The 14,955-nt window shown below is 43.9% G+C and overlaps 1 protein-coding gene across 1 annotated transcript in view; it reads left to right on the forward strand.

The window, feature by feature from the left end:
• Ppt1 (palmitoyl-protein thioesterase 1) overlaps positions 1 to 14,955 on the forward strand; it is a 23,246-nt gene continuing 8,291 nt past the window's right edge. Inside the window, exons 1-5 of the mRNA XM_021199531.1 lie at positions 1 to 147; positions 7,715 to 7,824; positions 8,457 to 8,584; positions 9,867 to 9,937; positions 12,551 to 12,653. Of these exons, the coding sequence (XP_021055190.1) occupies positions 24 to 147; positions 7,715 to 7,824; positions 8,457 to 8,584; positions 9,867 to 9,937; positions 12,551 to 12,653 (536 nt within the window). The 5' untranslated portion in view covers positions 1 to 23. The remainder of the gene's footprint in view (positions 148 to 7,714; positions 7,825 to 8,456; positions 8,585 to 9,866; positions 9,938 to 12,550; positions 12,654 to 14,955) is intronic.

Consider the following 14,955-nt stretch of genomic DNA (forward strand, 5'->3'; position numbering starts at 1 on the left):
CCCGCGGTCATGTGATTGCTAAGATGGCGTCGTCCGGTTCTGGGAGGCTGCTAGTTGCCGCTCTGCTGCCTTGGTGCTGCGCCGCCTGGGCCCTGGGGCGTCTGGACCCACCTTCACCACCACCGCTGGTGATCTGGCATGGGATGGGTGAGTGGGCGTAGACGGGGTCATCCTTTTACCCCCTCGGTTCTTAAATCTGGAAGGGCGATAGGGATTCCACAGCACCCGCCTAGTCCAAGGTTTTCGGATTTGGGGGTTGCTCTGCACTGAAGGGACGGCAACCAGGTGTCTTTAGTGAGTGCTCAGTGAGTATTGTGCACGGCTGGGTTTATGCTTTGTTAAAATCCTGGCAGCAGTGGCATCAGCCTGCAGTATCTCACAGTCAGTCCAGCCTGTCCCTGCAGAGCGGGGCTGCACACTCAGGCTTTCATTCCTTCACATCTGAATAGAGATCTACCAGGGACGTTCATGTCCTTTATACAGTTACCTCGGAGCACCTGCTACATCTGAACATAAAGCATTCTTCATCCTTCTGGAACTTGCTGTCCAGTGGGGGAAACATATTATAACGAAATACGGGAAACTTGTCAAATGGCCATGAGTGCGGTGAAAACAGAAGATAGAGCCTGAGGTGTGAGCTTGTGCTTCTACAGAGCAAGTTAGAACAGGAAACGGGATTCACCCAAGAGTGACAACTAAGAAGAGTTTAAGAGGATGCAGCTCCATGGCGGGAACAACAGTGTCAACTGGCCAGACCCCCCTCCTGCCCCCTGGAGCTCCCGGGGATTGGACCACCAACTAAAGAGCTGCTTATGTGGCAGAGGATGGACTGGTTGGACATCAGTGGGAGGACAGACCCTTAGGCCTGAGGGTGTTTGATGCCCCAGTGTAGGGGAATGCCAGGGAGGTAAGACATGAGTGGGTGGGTGGGGGAGTACCCTCACAGAAGCAGGTGGAGAGGGAATTGGATAGGGGGGTCCTGAAGGGGAGACCTGGAAAGGGGAAAACATTTGAAATGCAAATAAAGAAAATATCCAATAAAAAATTTAAAAAAGGAAAAAAATGATGCCACAGGGATATGTGGTCACAGGAGCAGCAGGTGCAAAGGCCCTGAGCTTGGCAGATCAGTGTAGCGGAGCAGAGGGAGCAAGGGAATAAGAGGGTGGACACATCTGCTGGGGCTTTTAAGATTAGTGTAAGGATTTGGAATTGGACTAGAAACTTGTGAGGTAGTAGAATTTACATTTGTAAAGAATTGTTCTAAGCTCATTGTGCTAGCTAACAACTGTAAAGAGCTAGTTTAGGAAAGTAACTCCCCAGCACTCCGGAGGCAGAAGCAGGAGGAACACCCCGAGAGTTGGAGGCCTGCATGATCTACATGGCAAGTTCCATGTCAGCCAGAGCTACATGGGAAGACCCATATAATAACAATTGAAAATGAAATGAAAGAATCTTTCTGTTTCTGACACTAGATGTCCATGCATACCCTTCAAGTGATCACTGAACAAAAGCTGTGGCTGTGCGCTCTGAGGAGAAGTTGTTAGAAAGGAAGGGATTGAGAACAGCTGGGATCACAGGGAATTCAGGTGCTTGTCAACAGAAACACAACAGGCATTTTCTTTGGGAGCTCAGATTTAATTTTTTTTTCTTGATTTTTTTAAAAGATATATATAGATATATAGATATGATGCTTACATATAGATATGATATATCTATATCTATATCTTCAGACACACCAGAATAGGGAAGGGAATCAGATCTCATTACAGATGGTAGTGAGCCACCATGTGGTTGCTGGGAATTAAACTCAGGACCTCTGGAAGAGCAGTCAGTGCTCTTAACTGCTGAGCCATCTCTCCAGCCCCTGGGAGCTCAGATTTATTAGCTGTAAAGATTGGTTTTCTTGAAGAGTCTTAGGGAGATTCCCTGTATAAGATTCAGCTCAATGGCCTGTTTGTCCTCATGAGTCCCTGGCTTTATCCTGTAGCTAGTCAGTTTTCCTCTCTGGGATAAGGTGAAGAGGAATCAAGGTCAGGCTCAGTAGGACTGTAGAAAGGGAGGAGGGAGACTTTATAGGATTGTGCTTTATGGATTAAAGGCACAAGTGCCTGTCTGTTTTGTCCCACCAGTGTCCTCATTTCTGTTGTAGTTGCTGTGTTGAGAACAGATTATAGATGTCACAGGAACTGCAAGGGGACACTGCAGACTTATACCCAGAGATGCCTGTGACTCAGAGCTGTATAACGACAGCTGTGTGGTAACAGGAAGTGTGGTGGAAGTTTGGCATACTTGAGAGTGGCATCGAAGGATTAGATATGGCATGAGAGATGGAGTTGGCAGAGATGACACCACAGGCTTTGGCTTGGGCAATTAGAAAGTGAAGTTGTTTAATGAAGATGGGGTTGCTTGGACAGTGAGCACACTTTGGGGGTATGTGTATAGTCAGATTTTTTTTTTTTTTTAACCAAAGTAATGCACACTGTACTTGCTGCCTTCAAGAAGCTCAAAGAGTAGGATTCCAGCCCTTGGCCAGTTGAGGTTCATAGCCAGACCCTGTCTCAAAACAAAAGAAATAGAGGTTCTGCTTTTGGACTTAGTAACTTAAAGGGTGTATTGTTATTGTTTTGGTGTGTTGCTAAGTTTAATTTGTGGGTCTTTTTTATTAAAGTTTTTGTTGTTGTTGGGGTCTTTTGTTTGCTTGTTTGTTTTGTGGTTTTTTTCCTTTGTTTTTTTGTTTTTTTGTTTTTTGTTTTTTTGACACAGGGTTTCTCTGTATAGCCCTGGCTGTCCTGGAACTCACTCTGTAGACTAGGCTAGCCTTGAACTCAGAAATCCACCTGCCTCTGCCAAGTGCTGGGATTAAAGGCGTGCACCACCTCTGCCCAGCTAAAGTATTTTTTATTTGTGTGTGTGTGTGTGTGTGTGTGTGTGTTGTAACTCTTGCACCATTACAGACCTAGTTTTTGGCTGAGACCAGGTCTCATTTGGTACAGGCTAGCTCAGAATTTATATTTGTTGTCTAGACAAGAATCTGGATCTTATCCCTTCCCCCACAGTCCCCAGAGAGCTAGAACTATAGGCATGGGGAAATATGCTGGGGTCACTTGTTTTGTTTTGTTTTGTTTGAGACAATATCTTTTGTAGGCTAGGCTATCATTAAACTGTGTAGCCAAGGCCTCTTTTCGTCCTTACTCATTACAACATGGTGGATATCATTAGGAAAGAAATTGAAGCTTCTCTAAGGCAGAGTGTTTTCTCCTTAACCTTCCCATCCAGTTGAAATGCTGTGATTCAAATACAAAGTGGGATACCATATCAGCCCACATTTCTACTCAGTGGTCCATTTGCTTCCTGTTTTTAGTTCTGGTTGTTTCCGGGAAAGGAAACAATTCTAGGGCTAGGCTGAGGCTCTGAGCTCTGAGGCTCTCATTCCCAAGTTTATACAAATTGGAGGTCAGCCATTTCCTAAAGCTCACAGAAACTGATTACATTTTGTGCCTCAGGCACTTCTTAGACCTTAATCCTACTCCAGATGTCATAGATGTGTGGCACTAGACCTTCATCCTGGTCCCTGACATTACAGATGTGTGGCACTAGACCTTCATCCTGGTCCCTGACATTACATTACAGATGTGTGGCACTAGACCTTCATCCTGGTCCCTGACATTGCAGATGTGTGGCACTACACCTGCCTTCTCTTTTTCTCTTTCTATTTCTTTCTTAAGACAGGGATTCATGCAGCTCAGAACAGCCTCAAACTTCGCTAAGTAACCGAGGATGACCTTGAACTTCTAATTCTCTTCCCTCTGCCTTCAAAGTGCTGGGACCATATCTGTGCACTCCGACTAGTTTATGCAGTCCTGGGTTCCTACCCAGGGCTTGGTACATGTTAGGCAGACACTCCCTCAGCAGAGCTACTTCTCCAGCCCCACGTGGCCTTCTGAAGCTTGTTAGCACCTGCTAGACAGAGCTTAAGCCTGTGGGTTTTTGTCTATTACTATTGAGGTAAAACTCATGTAACATCAGGTTCACAGTTTTCAGTGGCATTGAGCTTGTTCACAAGCTGAGGCTTCCTTGTGGTTTCAGAACTTGTCAGCACCCAGGAAATCCACCATATGGGTTAAGTCAATGTTTCCTTCCCCCTCCTCTCACTCCTGATAACCTCCAGCCTATTTCCTATGCCTGTGGGTGTCTTATTCTGGACATAACAGGTAAAAGGTATTGGATAATTAGTCTTTTGTGCAGGGTTATTTTACGAAACATGCTTTGAGGTTCATCCAAGTTGTAGCATGCGTCAGCACTTCATTTCTATTTATAAGTGAATAGTATTCCATTGTATGAATATACCAAGATTATTCATCCAGTAATGGACATTTGTCTTATTTCTGCCTTTTAGCTATTACCAGTAATACCACTTTAGACATTTGGGTAAAGTTTTACTGGATGTCTTCATTTTTCTTAGTTATCTAGTATGAGAAGAGTTGCTGGGTCATTTGATAATTGCATGCTTAATTTTTTGTTTGTTTGTTTTTTTAAGACAGAGTTTCTTCATGTATCCCTGGTTGTCCTGGAACTCACTCTGTAGACCAGGCTGGACTTGTCAACAAATTCACAGAGATCTGCCCACCTCTGCATCCCAAGTGCTGGGATTAAAGACATGCACCACCACTACCCAGTGCTTAATTTTTTTTTTTAAGTCATTGCCATACTTTTCCACAGAGATCACATTGGTATAGTTCCATTAAGAGCATACAAGCATACCTCATTCCCCATGTTCTTGCCAACACTTGTTTACTGATTTTTAAAATGTTATCTTTTTGCCAGATATGGTGGTACACAACCTTTAATCTCAGCACTGAGGAGACAGAGGTAGACAGGTATCTCTGAGTTTGAGACCAACCCTGGTCTATATGGAGAGTTCTAGTCCAGCTAGGATTATGTAGGAATACCCTGCCTAAACAACGTTGTTTTTAAGCAGTCTAGGTGGGTATGGATTGACAGTTCGTTTTAGCTTGCATTTTGTCAACAGTGATTCTTTTGACCATTTTCTGTCTTCTTAGGTAAGTGTCTTTGCATCTTTTCTCAATTTATTTTTTACGATTAAGTAGAATTAGGGTGTGTGTGTGTGTGTGTGTGTGTGAGAGAGAGAGAGAGAGAGAGAGAGAGAGAGAGAGAGAGAGAGAGAGAGAGAGATTGATTGAGATTAGAAGAGAGCATCATTGGATCCCTGGAGCTATAGTTATAGGTAGTTGTGAGGCACCCAACATGGGTCTGAAACTGAATTCAGAAGCTCTGGAAGTGCTCTGAACTACAGACCCTTTTCTCTAGCCTCTTCATTTCTTTTGTTTTAAAATTATTTATTTTTGTGTATATGTGTGTGCCTATGTGAGTGTATGTCAAGTACACATAGATGCCCTAGGAAGCCAGATGATAGTGACAGCATCAAATTTTCTGGAGCTGGAGTTACATGTACTTGTGAGCCGTCTAACATGAGTGTTGGGAACTAAACTTGGGTCCTGTGCAAGAACAATATCTTTGTCACTGTTCTGTTGCTATGAAAAAAACATCATTACCAGGGCAACTCTTAGAAAATAGGGCACTTCATTGAGGACATGTTTACAGTTTCCAAGATTGAGTCCATTATCATCATGGTGACACTTGTGGTGCTGGAGCAGTAGCTGAGGGCTGCATTCTGATCCAGAGACAGACAGATGGACAGTCAGACAGCACCTGGCCTGAGCTTTTAAAACTTTAGAGACCAACTCCAATGACACACTTCCTCCAACCAGGCTATACCTCCTAATCCTTCTAATCCTTTCAAAGAGCTTTATTCCCTGACTAAGCATTCAAATATATGAGCCTATGGTGACTATCTTATTGAATCCACCACAAGCAGCCAGCTCTCTAATGCCTCTCCATTTCATAATTATATTATTTGCCTTGTTGAGTTGTAGGAATTACTTGTGTATCTAGACACTGAATCGAGGTACATGTTTCACAGATATTTTCTCTTCTTCTGGAGTCTGACTGTCTCAACTTTTGGTTTCTGGCTTCTTACATTTTGAGTCAGAACCCCATATGGGATTATGTTACTAGATGTGGGTATCTAGAAAAACATGGCAACGGTGTTCCGAATGCTCAGTGAGCAAAAATGTATTCAAAGTCAAGATTGAAGTGAACTACATTGTTTCTGGCAGTGTGTGCATCTCCCACTCCCCTGGTTCTGAACACAGAACACATGCACTGTGCACACTGTGTACACTGCCCTTCATGAACACCAACAAATGCTGCCTCCAACAGTCTGCTCAGTCTCCAGCCTGCTGGGCATTGTGAACCCCAGTGCTCTTATTGTATATACAATGTCTTATGCTTTTCTAGTGGTTTTATTGCAAGAAACAAGGACTTAATATTTTCATCAGCATGTAAGTACCAAATTAGTTTCTCTATCATATTGTGTCCCAGTGATTACTTGTACAGTTGCCATTTGAGAGTGCTGGAGACAAGGCATAGTGGTTAAGAGAACCTCTGATCTTCAGAGGACTTTAATTTTGTTACCAGCACTTACATGATAGCTCACAGTTGCCTGAAACTCCGTTTTCAAGGCGGACACCCTCTTCTGTACTCCAGAGGCACCAGGCATGCACATGGTGCACATATACATACATGCAAGCAAACTCTCATACATATCAATTAAAATAAATAAAAATTTCAGATTTGCTATTTGAATTGCTAACTTGAGTTTCTTCTAAAAAAAAAAAAAATCAGTAAATTTTTGGTTTGTGATTAGGATAGAATTTCCAATAGTTTCTGAAATAACCCCAAGCATGCTTCTGACATTTGTACTATATATATTTCTGCAAGCAGTGTTTCAGTACTTAGAAAATCAAAATCTCGATTAACTCTGAAGAACACCAAGATCTATGTCTTCTATTATTAGCTATTCAGCTAGAATGAATTTTTAGTGGGGTTGGAGGGGCCATTAGTTTGATTGATTGATTTCATTTTTTATTTGTTTGTTTGTTTTTAAAGAGAGTCTGTGTTGTCCTGACTATCTTGAAACTCGTCTGTAGACCAGGCTGGCCTGGAACTCAGAGATCCGCCTGCCTCTGCCTTCCGAGTGCTGAGACTAAAGGTGTGCGCCACCACTATCCCCCTGCCCTCAGTTCTTTCTAAATTTAAAGCTAGGGTGTCAATATGTAGGTCTGGCTAGACTGGAATTCAGTGTGTTGAGCAGTCTGGTCTCTCAATTTTACTGAGATCTGCCTGCCTTTGCCTCCTGAGTGCTGGGTTTAGACAGTGAACCTACTCTGCTGAGGTGAAAATATAATTCTTTTATGTAAAAATAAACAAGTACAATGTTCATCATTTTGTAAAATTAATTTTGCCCTTAATAAAATGGTAAAGTTTTGTGTATACCAAAGAATTATCTTACAAGAAAATTTCTTTATGGTTCATTATCAGTAAATGTTTGATTTGTATATATGCTGTATGCACCCATATAACCGAAGTAGTGTTAGGAATTTCTAAAGTGAGAAGGGTGTTGTGTAGGAAAAGCTGGAGAATCCCCGCATTAGACAGTTGTTTACAAGTTCTCTCCATTCTGTGTGCTGCCCTTTCTCGTTCGTTTATGCCCTTTGGTTTGAGACATAAAAGATTTGTGTTTCTTAAATAATGTTTCAATTCACGAATTTCCACTGTTGTTTTTCTTGGCTAGGGGACAGCTGTTGTAACCCCTTGAGCATGGGTGCCATTAAAAAGATGGTTGAAAAAGAAATACCTGGGATTTATGTCCTGTCTCTAGAGATTGGGAAGAACATGATAGAGGTAAGATCCTGCTTGCTCCCTGAGGGGTTTGGTAGACAGTGCTATTTAAACAACTCACCTTGCATTTTTAGCAGCAAACTATAGCCCCACTGGTTTGGTTTTATTTTATTTTTGGGATGTAGGCTTTTGCTCTGTAGCCCAGGCTAGCCTAGAACTTAATCTTCCTGCCTCATCCTCCCAAGTGCTTGAGCTACAGCATTGTTCCATCATGCTTAGCTAACTAACAGTCTAGTGGCTATGTGGGGGTGCTGACCCATGCCAGCCAAGAAGCAAGTTGGGGAGGAAAGGATTTATTCGGCTTACATTTCCATACTGCTGTTGATCACCAAAGGATGCAGGACTGGAACTCAAGCAGGTCAGAAAGCAGGAGCTGATGCAGAGGCCATGGAGGGATGTTCTTTACTGGCTTGCTTCCCCTGGCTTGCTCAGCCTGCTCTCTTATAGAATCCAAGACTACCAGCCCAGAGATGGTACCACCCACAAGGGGCCTCTCCCCCTTAATCACTAATTGAGGAAATGCCCCACAGCTGGATCTCATGGAGGCATTTCCCCAACTAAAGCTCCTTTCCCTGTGATAACTCCAGCTGTGTCAAGTTGACACAAAACTAGCCAGTACACTACTCCTCTTTTAGGATGTGGAGAACAGCTTCTTCTTGAATGTTAATCTCCAAGTCAACATGGTGTGTCAGATTCTGGAAAAGGATCCTAAGTTGCAGCAGGGATACAATGCTATTGGCTTTTCCCAGGGAGGCCAGTTCCTGTAAGTACCCTTCTACACCATGGTACCCATTACATGGAATTGATGTTCCTTCTATTCAGATGAATGGACTTTAATTATTTTGGTATTTTTTCTATGTCATAGAAAGGAAGTTATTCTTAAAATGTGGTTGCGAAAAAAGCTTTGTGGAACTTAATTTCTTTCTTTCAGATGTGTGCAGATGCTTGAGCATGTGTGTGGAGGGCAAAGGTCAATGTTCAGTGTCTTCAACAACTCTCCACCCTACTTTTTTAGAAAAAATTTAAAGATTTTATAGATTTTATTTTATTTTTTTATCAATTATATGTGCACTGGGGGTGAGTGCAGTGCCCACAGAGGCCAGAGGAGGGCATCATTCATCTCGAGCTTGAGTTACAAGCTGACCCATTGTAGGTGCTGCGAGTCAAACCTTTGCAAGTCCCCAGCACTCTTAACCACTAAATCATCTTTCTCCACCCCTTATTTTCTTCTTCTTATTTATTTATTTATTTTTCTTTTCTTAGTTTTTTTGAGACAGGGTTTCTCTGTGTAGCCCTGGCTGTCCTAGAACTCAAGAAATCCATCCACTTGCTCTGCCTCCTGAGTGCTGGGATTAAGCATGTGTGCTACCACCATGTGACTTAACTTAAAATTTTTAAACTACATTTGTTTCCTGTGTGTGTGTCTGTGTGTGTCTGTGTGTGTCTGTGTGTGTGTATGCCTTGGTGTATGCATGTAGGTCAGAAGACAGACAGCTTTGAGGAATCAGTTCTCTTCTACCACGTGGGGCCCAGGAGTCAAAACCTGGTTTTGTCATCGAGTGCTTAACCCTCACTGTACAACATTTTTTTATTATTGTCATCATCACTGTCATCATCATCATCATCATCATTATCATCGCCATCACTGAGAAAAGATTTCTCCATGAGCCTGGAGCTCAGTATTAATAGACTGGCTGTCGGCAAGCCCCAGAGACCCTCTATCTCTAACCCCTTCCCCGCCCCCCACTTGCTGATATTACTGTTGTCTGAACCTTTTCTTTTTTCTTTTTAAGGGAGAGTATGCAATCTAATCCAGGCTCAGTTCCTCATGGTTGCATGACAAGCCCTTCATAGGCTGAACCATCTCCCCAGCCTCTCTTGATTTATTTTCTATAAAATAAGATTTGTATTCAGCCTTAGGGGAGGAAGATCCTGTAACTCTGTGGTTTGGGGACCCATGGTGTATTAAACAGCTTAATCTGTGAAGTGACTTGATAGATTCTAAGCTGACCATCAGAGCTGACAACCATCCTTGATTTCTCCAGGAGGGCAGTGGCTCAGAGATGTCCAACACCTCCCATGATGACCCTGATCTCAGTTGGGGGACAACATCAAGGTAACTGCCACCTCTTATTTCCGTGATTCTCTTCCTCATTCCTAACCCATGTCCTTCTGATGTTTTTTATTTCATTTTTCTTTCATTTTTTTCCTTCTTTCCTTTATTCTTTCCTTCCTACCCTTTGTTTCTTTCTTTCCCCTTCCTGCTCTTCCTCCTCCTTTTTAGATAAGGTCTTGTTTGGTAGCCTAGGCTACCCTCAAACTCTAAGCAATTCTTCTGCTTCATCTGGCCAGATGCTGAGATCATAGGCATGTATACCCATTGTGTGTGTGTGTGTGTGTGTGTGTGTGTGTGTGTGCTTGAGGAGGACAGAGGTATTACATTTTCCTGGACCTGGAGTCATGGGTGATTGTGAGCCATCTTGCATGTGTGCTGGGAACTGAATTTAGGTCTTCTGTAAGAGCTGTTGCTGCTCCTCACTATTGAGAGATCTCCACAGCCTTGCCTACTTTTTTAAAATGTAGTATTGCCAGGTAGTAGTGGTTCATGCCTTTAACCCCAGTACTCAGGAGGCTGAGGCAAGTAGATCTCTGTGAGTTTGAGGTCAGCCTGGTCTACAGATGAAGTTCCAGGACAGCCAGGGCTACACAGAGAAACCCTGTCTCAAAAAGAAAAAAGAGAGAAAAGAAGAAAAGATGGGGTAGTTTGATTTGTACCCTACATCAGCCACCCTTGTCAAATTCCACTTCTACATAATGGGACAGAGTAACTGTCACCAATGGGGGAGTAGAAAGCTTCTCTGGATTGCAAAGCTCTGTAGCACAGGCAAGTCGTTGGTAGCCATCTCTTGATTAGATTTCATAGAGATAAGAGTCTCAGCCCAGGGGCTGGAGAGATGGCTCAGTGGTTAAGAACACCTACTGCTCTTTCAAAGGTCCTGAGTTCAAATCCCAGAAACCACATGGTGGCTCACAACCATCCATAATGAGATCTGGCACCCTTTTCTGGTGTGTCTGAAGACAGCTACAGTGTACTTACATATACTAAATAAATAAATCTTTAAAAAAAAGAGTCTCAGCCCAGTGACAGTTGATAGTTGAGGACTTGCAGAAGTAAGTTGATCTGTGCCTGATGGTGATACAGTTGTCCAGCATGTGCAAGGTCCTGGATTCTACACTAGCGCTGCCAGAAAAGGGGAAATATAATGGTGTTCCTGTTCTCTGACAGTTGTGCTGTGCTACTGACATTAACCAGGGCGTAAGCTTTTTGTTCTAACCTTTAGTACCACTTAGAAATGCCCATTTGTGGGGTAAGGCTGGATTAGAACTCCTCTCATAAATACCCAAGGAGCTGAAGGGGTCTGCAACAGTATGAACTAACCAGTACCCCCAGAGCTCGTGTCTCTTGCTCCATATATAGCAGAAGATGGCCTAGTTGGCCATCATTGGGAAGAGAGGTCCCTTGGTCTTGCAAACTTTATATGACCCAACACAGGGGAATGCCAGGGCCAAGAAGTGGGAGTGGGTGGGTAGGGGAGCAGGGCGGGGGTGGGGGGGGTTATAGGGAACTTTCAGGATAGCATTTGAAATGTAAATAAAGAAAATATCTGAAAAAAAAAAAAGAACTCCTCTCATGCTGTATGTTGTTGTCGACATGATTGACAACAGAAATTAAAGCTTGGACGCAGGCTTTAATATTCTTTTTATTTTATGTATTTATTTTAGTTTTTCGAAACACAGTTTCTCTGGGTAGCTCTCCCTGACTGTCCTGAAACTCACTCTGTAGACCAGGCTGGCCTTGAATTCACCTGCCTCTGCCTCCCACTTGCTGGAATTAAAGGCATGTGCCACTGCCCAGCATTTTTTTTATTTAATTTTTAAAAGCTTTATTTTGTATTTATGTATTATATTCACATCATTTCCAGCCCTCCACCCTCTAACTCCTCCCACTCCTTCCCAAATTCATGGCCTCTTTAATTATTATCAGTGTGTGTATGCGCATGTTGTTGGGGATAAAAGCCAGGGTCTCCACATGTGAAGCAAGAACTCTGCCACAGAGCTGCACCCCAGCTCACATTTGGCCTTCTGAACCCAAGGTGCTCCTGTGGATTCAAAAATCTACAGCTGAGAACTATTCTAGGAATGGCGTTTGTGTGTGCCTAGAATCCCAGAATTTAGGAGTTGGGGATAGGATTGAGTTTGAGTTCAGCCTGGACTTCATTAGGCCCTACCCTATCTTCATAAAAGAGAAAAGGGAGGGGTGGCAAAGGAGGGCAGAGAAAAGTATTCAAGAAACAATTGAATCTACACTGTTAATGTACAGATTCTTCTCTCTCTCCCTAAACAACACAGTGTAATAACCCATGGAACATTTGCACTGCATTAAGTGGCAAAAGTAAATCAAACAGGAAGGGGAAGTGCACGGAGGAAAGTATGACTGGGGAGAGGAATGGGGACGCAGAACCAGATGAGTTTCCCAGAAAGAGGATGAGGTAACCATGTGCTGTATGTAACAGCCACACATGGGAGGCTGGGGCAGAGGTCCCTGGCGGAGTGCCAGGGGGAAACTGGCAGTACTTGGATGTTTATTTTTCCTGTTTCACGATGCCTGCTACAGTGGCACTCAACATGGATTATTAGAGTAATACATGGCTGTCATTTTCCTACCCAGGTGTTTTTGGACTCCCTCGATGCCCAGGAGAGAGTTCTCACATCTGCGACTTCATCAGGAAGTCGCTTTATGCTGGTGCTTACTCCACAGTTGTGCAAAAATGGTGAGTGCAGCCAGCTGTCAGGTGCAAACTGTGGGAGTGCCCTGCTGGCATGCATGTTCCGTGACACCAGGAGCATTGCCTGCACATGGTGCACAGACAGACATGCAGGTAAAAAACCCATATACATAAAAATAAATAAATGTGGGGCTGGAGAGAGAGCTCAGTAGTTAAGAGGCTGTTCTTCCAGAGGACCAGGGTTCATAGCAACTCACAACTGTCTATAACTCCAGCTCCGTGGGATCAGGCTCTCTCAGGTATGCAGACATACATGTAGTCAAAACACCAGTGCACAGTTAAAAATAATTTAAAAAAATAAAAATAAACAAATGAACAAATCTTAAAAAAAAAAAAAAAAAGGCTCCATGTGGTGGTAGACACAGGATGTAGGGACAGAGGCAGGCAGATCTCTGTGAGTTTGAGGCCAGCCTGGTCTACAGAATGAGTTGAGTTCCAGGACAGCCAGGGCTACACAGAGAAACCCTGTCCAAAAAAAAAATAAATAAATAAATTAAATTAATTAAAACTAAATTAAAAAAATAAAGGACTTGGAAGAGGCACAGAGACAGTCAAGATCTCAAGATCTCAGCATGTTTTTGGAAAAAACAAACAAACAAACAAACAGAAGGCTGGCTGGGCTGTAAGAACCTTTGTGGCTCAGCTGAAAGGTTTTACCTCCCTCCATAGAAGGCTCACTGCAGAGAACCATGCTCTAGAGCCCCAGGAAAGCCTGGGGACTGGGGGATGTACGGTAAGTGGGCAGGTCCAAACTAGGGCCTTTTGGAAACCTGAGGCAGGAACAGTCTGAATCCCCAGTTCCCTGACTCGAACATCCAGGTGATTACTTCTTCCCACCCTGGACCCTGACAGGAGATGCGATCTATTCTCTCAGCGACTTAACTGGACGACCCAGACTTGGAGCTAAAGTTATGTCCTAGGCAGGAAGTGACTAAGGGAGAATTCTCAGGGGGATGGCGAGGGGGCAGGGGATGGCACCTTCCTTTATTTAATCCTAGCACTTTGGAGGCAGAGGCAGCAGATCTCTGAGTTCGAGGCCAGCCTGCTCTACATAACAAAGTTCCAGGACAGCCTGGGCTACAGAGATCCTGTCTTGGAAAAAAAAAAAAAAGTAGTAATACAAGAAGACACCCAAACCATTACCATACATGAGCTTCCAGACTGAAAGGGCTTGCTGAGTACTGTGTCAAGGACAGAAGAAAATGCATACTACCGTGCATTCCTGTTACACGTGAAGAACAGATCCCAACCAAGATGGATCTGAAGAGTCCAAATCCTGGGGCAGCACGCCCACCCAGAAGGCAGCGATGCAGAGCTTTGGGATCTGAGGGAAACTGTTAGCTAACTGCAAACCTGTGTGCCTGCACCAAGGACCAGCGGGGGCGGGGGCGGGGGTGGGGGTCAGGGGCGGGGGTCACCTTCAGACGTGGAAAGTAAAGGGAGATGGCCTCTTGTGTTCTCCTGGGGGTTGCTGTGTGGCCCTAGGCACTCTGAGCCTCTGATGTGAGATCAGTAACATGCCTTACTGGAGAGTCATTTTTCAGGTTAAGCAAGTTGAGTAAAGGCTATCTAGTGTAGCCTGAATTCCTAGTAGTAAAAGGTTTGGACCGGATTTAACTCCAGTTGGGCTGTATTTAAAACATTGAGCTTTCTACTTCTAGTTCCTTTCCCAGTGTTATCATTTGTTCTCTCTTTCAGTTGCGGCTGTGAAGTCTTTCTTTCATTCATAGTCTCATCAAATATGAATTACTATTTGTCACACCTGGTGGAACGCTTCCTAGATCCCATGGAACAGAAGCCAGTTGGGCACACTGGTCTCATGCTAGGAGGGGAGGGGAAACGGGCACCTTAGGTGGAGTCTGCTAAGATGCAGGTGTGCACGTGGTGGAGGTATTCTTACATTATTGGTACCTTTATTCTGGGGTGTGAAGGAGGAGGTGGAAGGAACGTGGGAGAAGTCAAGAAAAAAATGGCCAGCACTAAGGCAGGGACGAGTTTGGCTTGTTCTGGGCTGGGGTGACTTTAGGGACAGGTGGGAGAATTGAAAAGACAAGGTGGGGCCCTACCATGGAAGGACTTGGCCAGGAACGGAGTACTGAGAAATGCTGTTCTCTGAGTAACAACATGTGAAGCAGAAGACTAGCGTGACATGGTCGTGTTTTCAGAAGGCCTCCAACGCTTTGTAGAAAGTGGACTCTGAGAGGGCTCGAAGAAAGACAAGGAACTCTTAGGGTCTGTGCAGTGGTCTAGGTGAGAGACTGCGGTGGCCGAGATGCTAAGGAAGCTT

Source organism: Mus pahari, chromosome 6 (genome assembly GCF_900095145.1).
Source record: "Mus pahari chromosome 6, PAHARI_EIJ_v1.1, whole genome shotgun sequence".
Taxonomy (NCBI): Eukaryota; Metazoa; Chordata; class Mammalia; order Rodentia; family Muridae; genus Mus; species Mus pahari.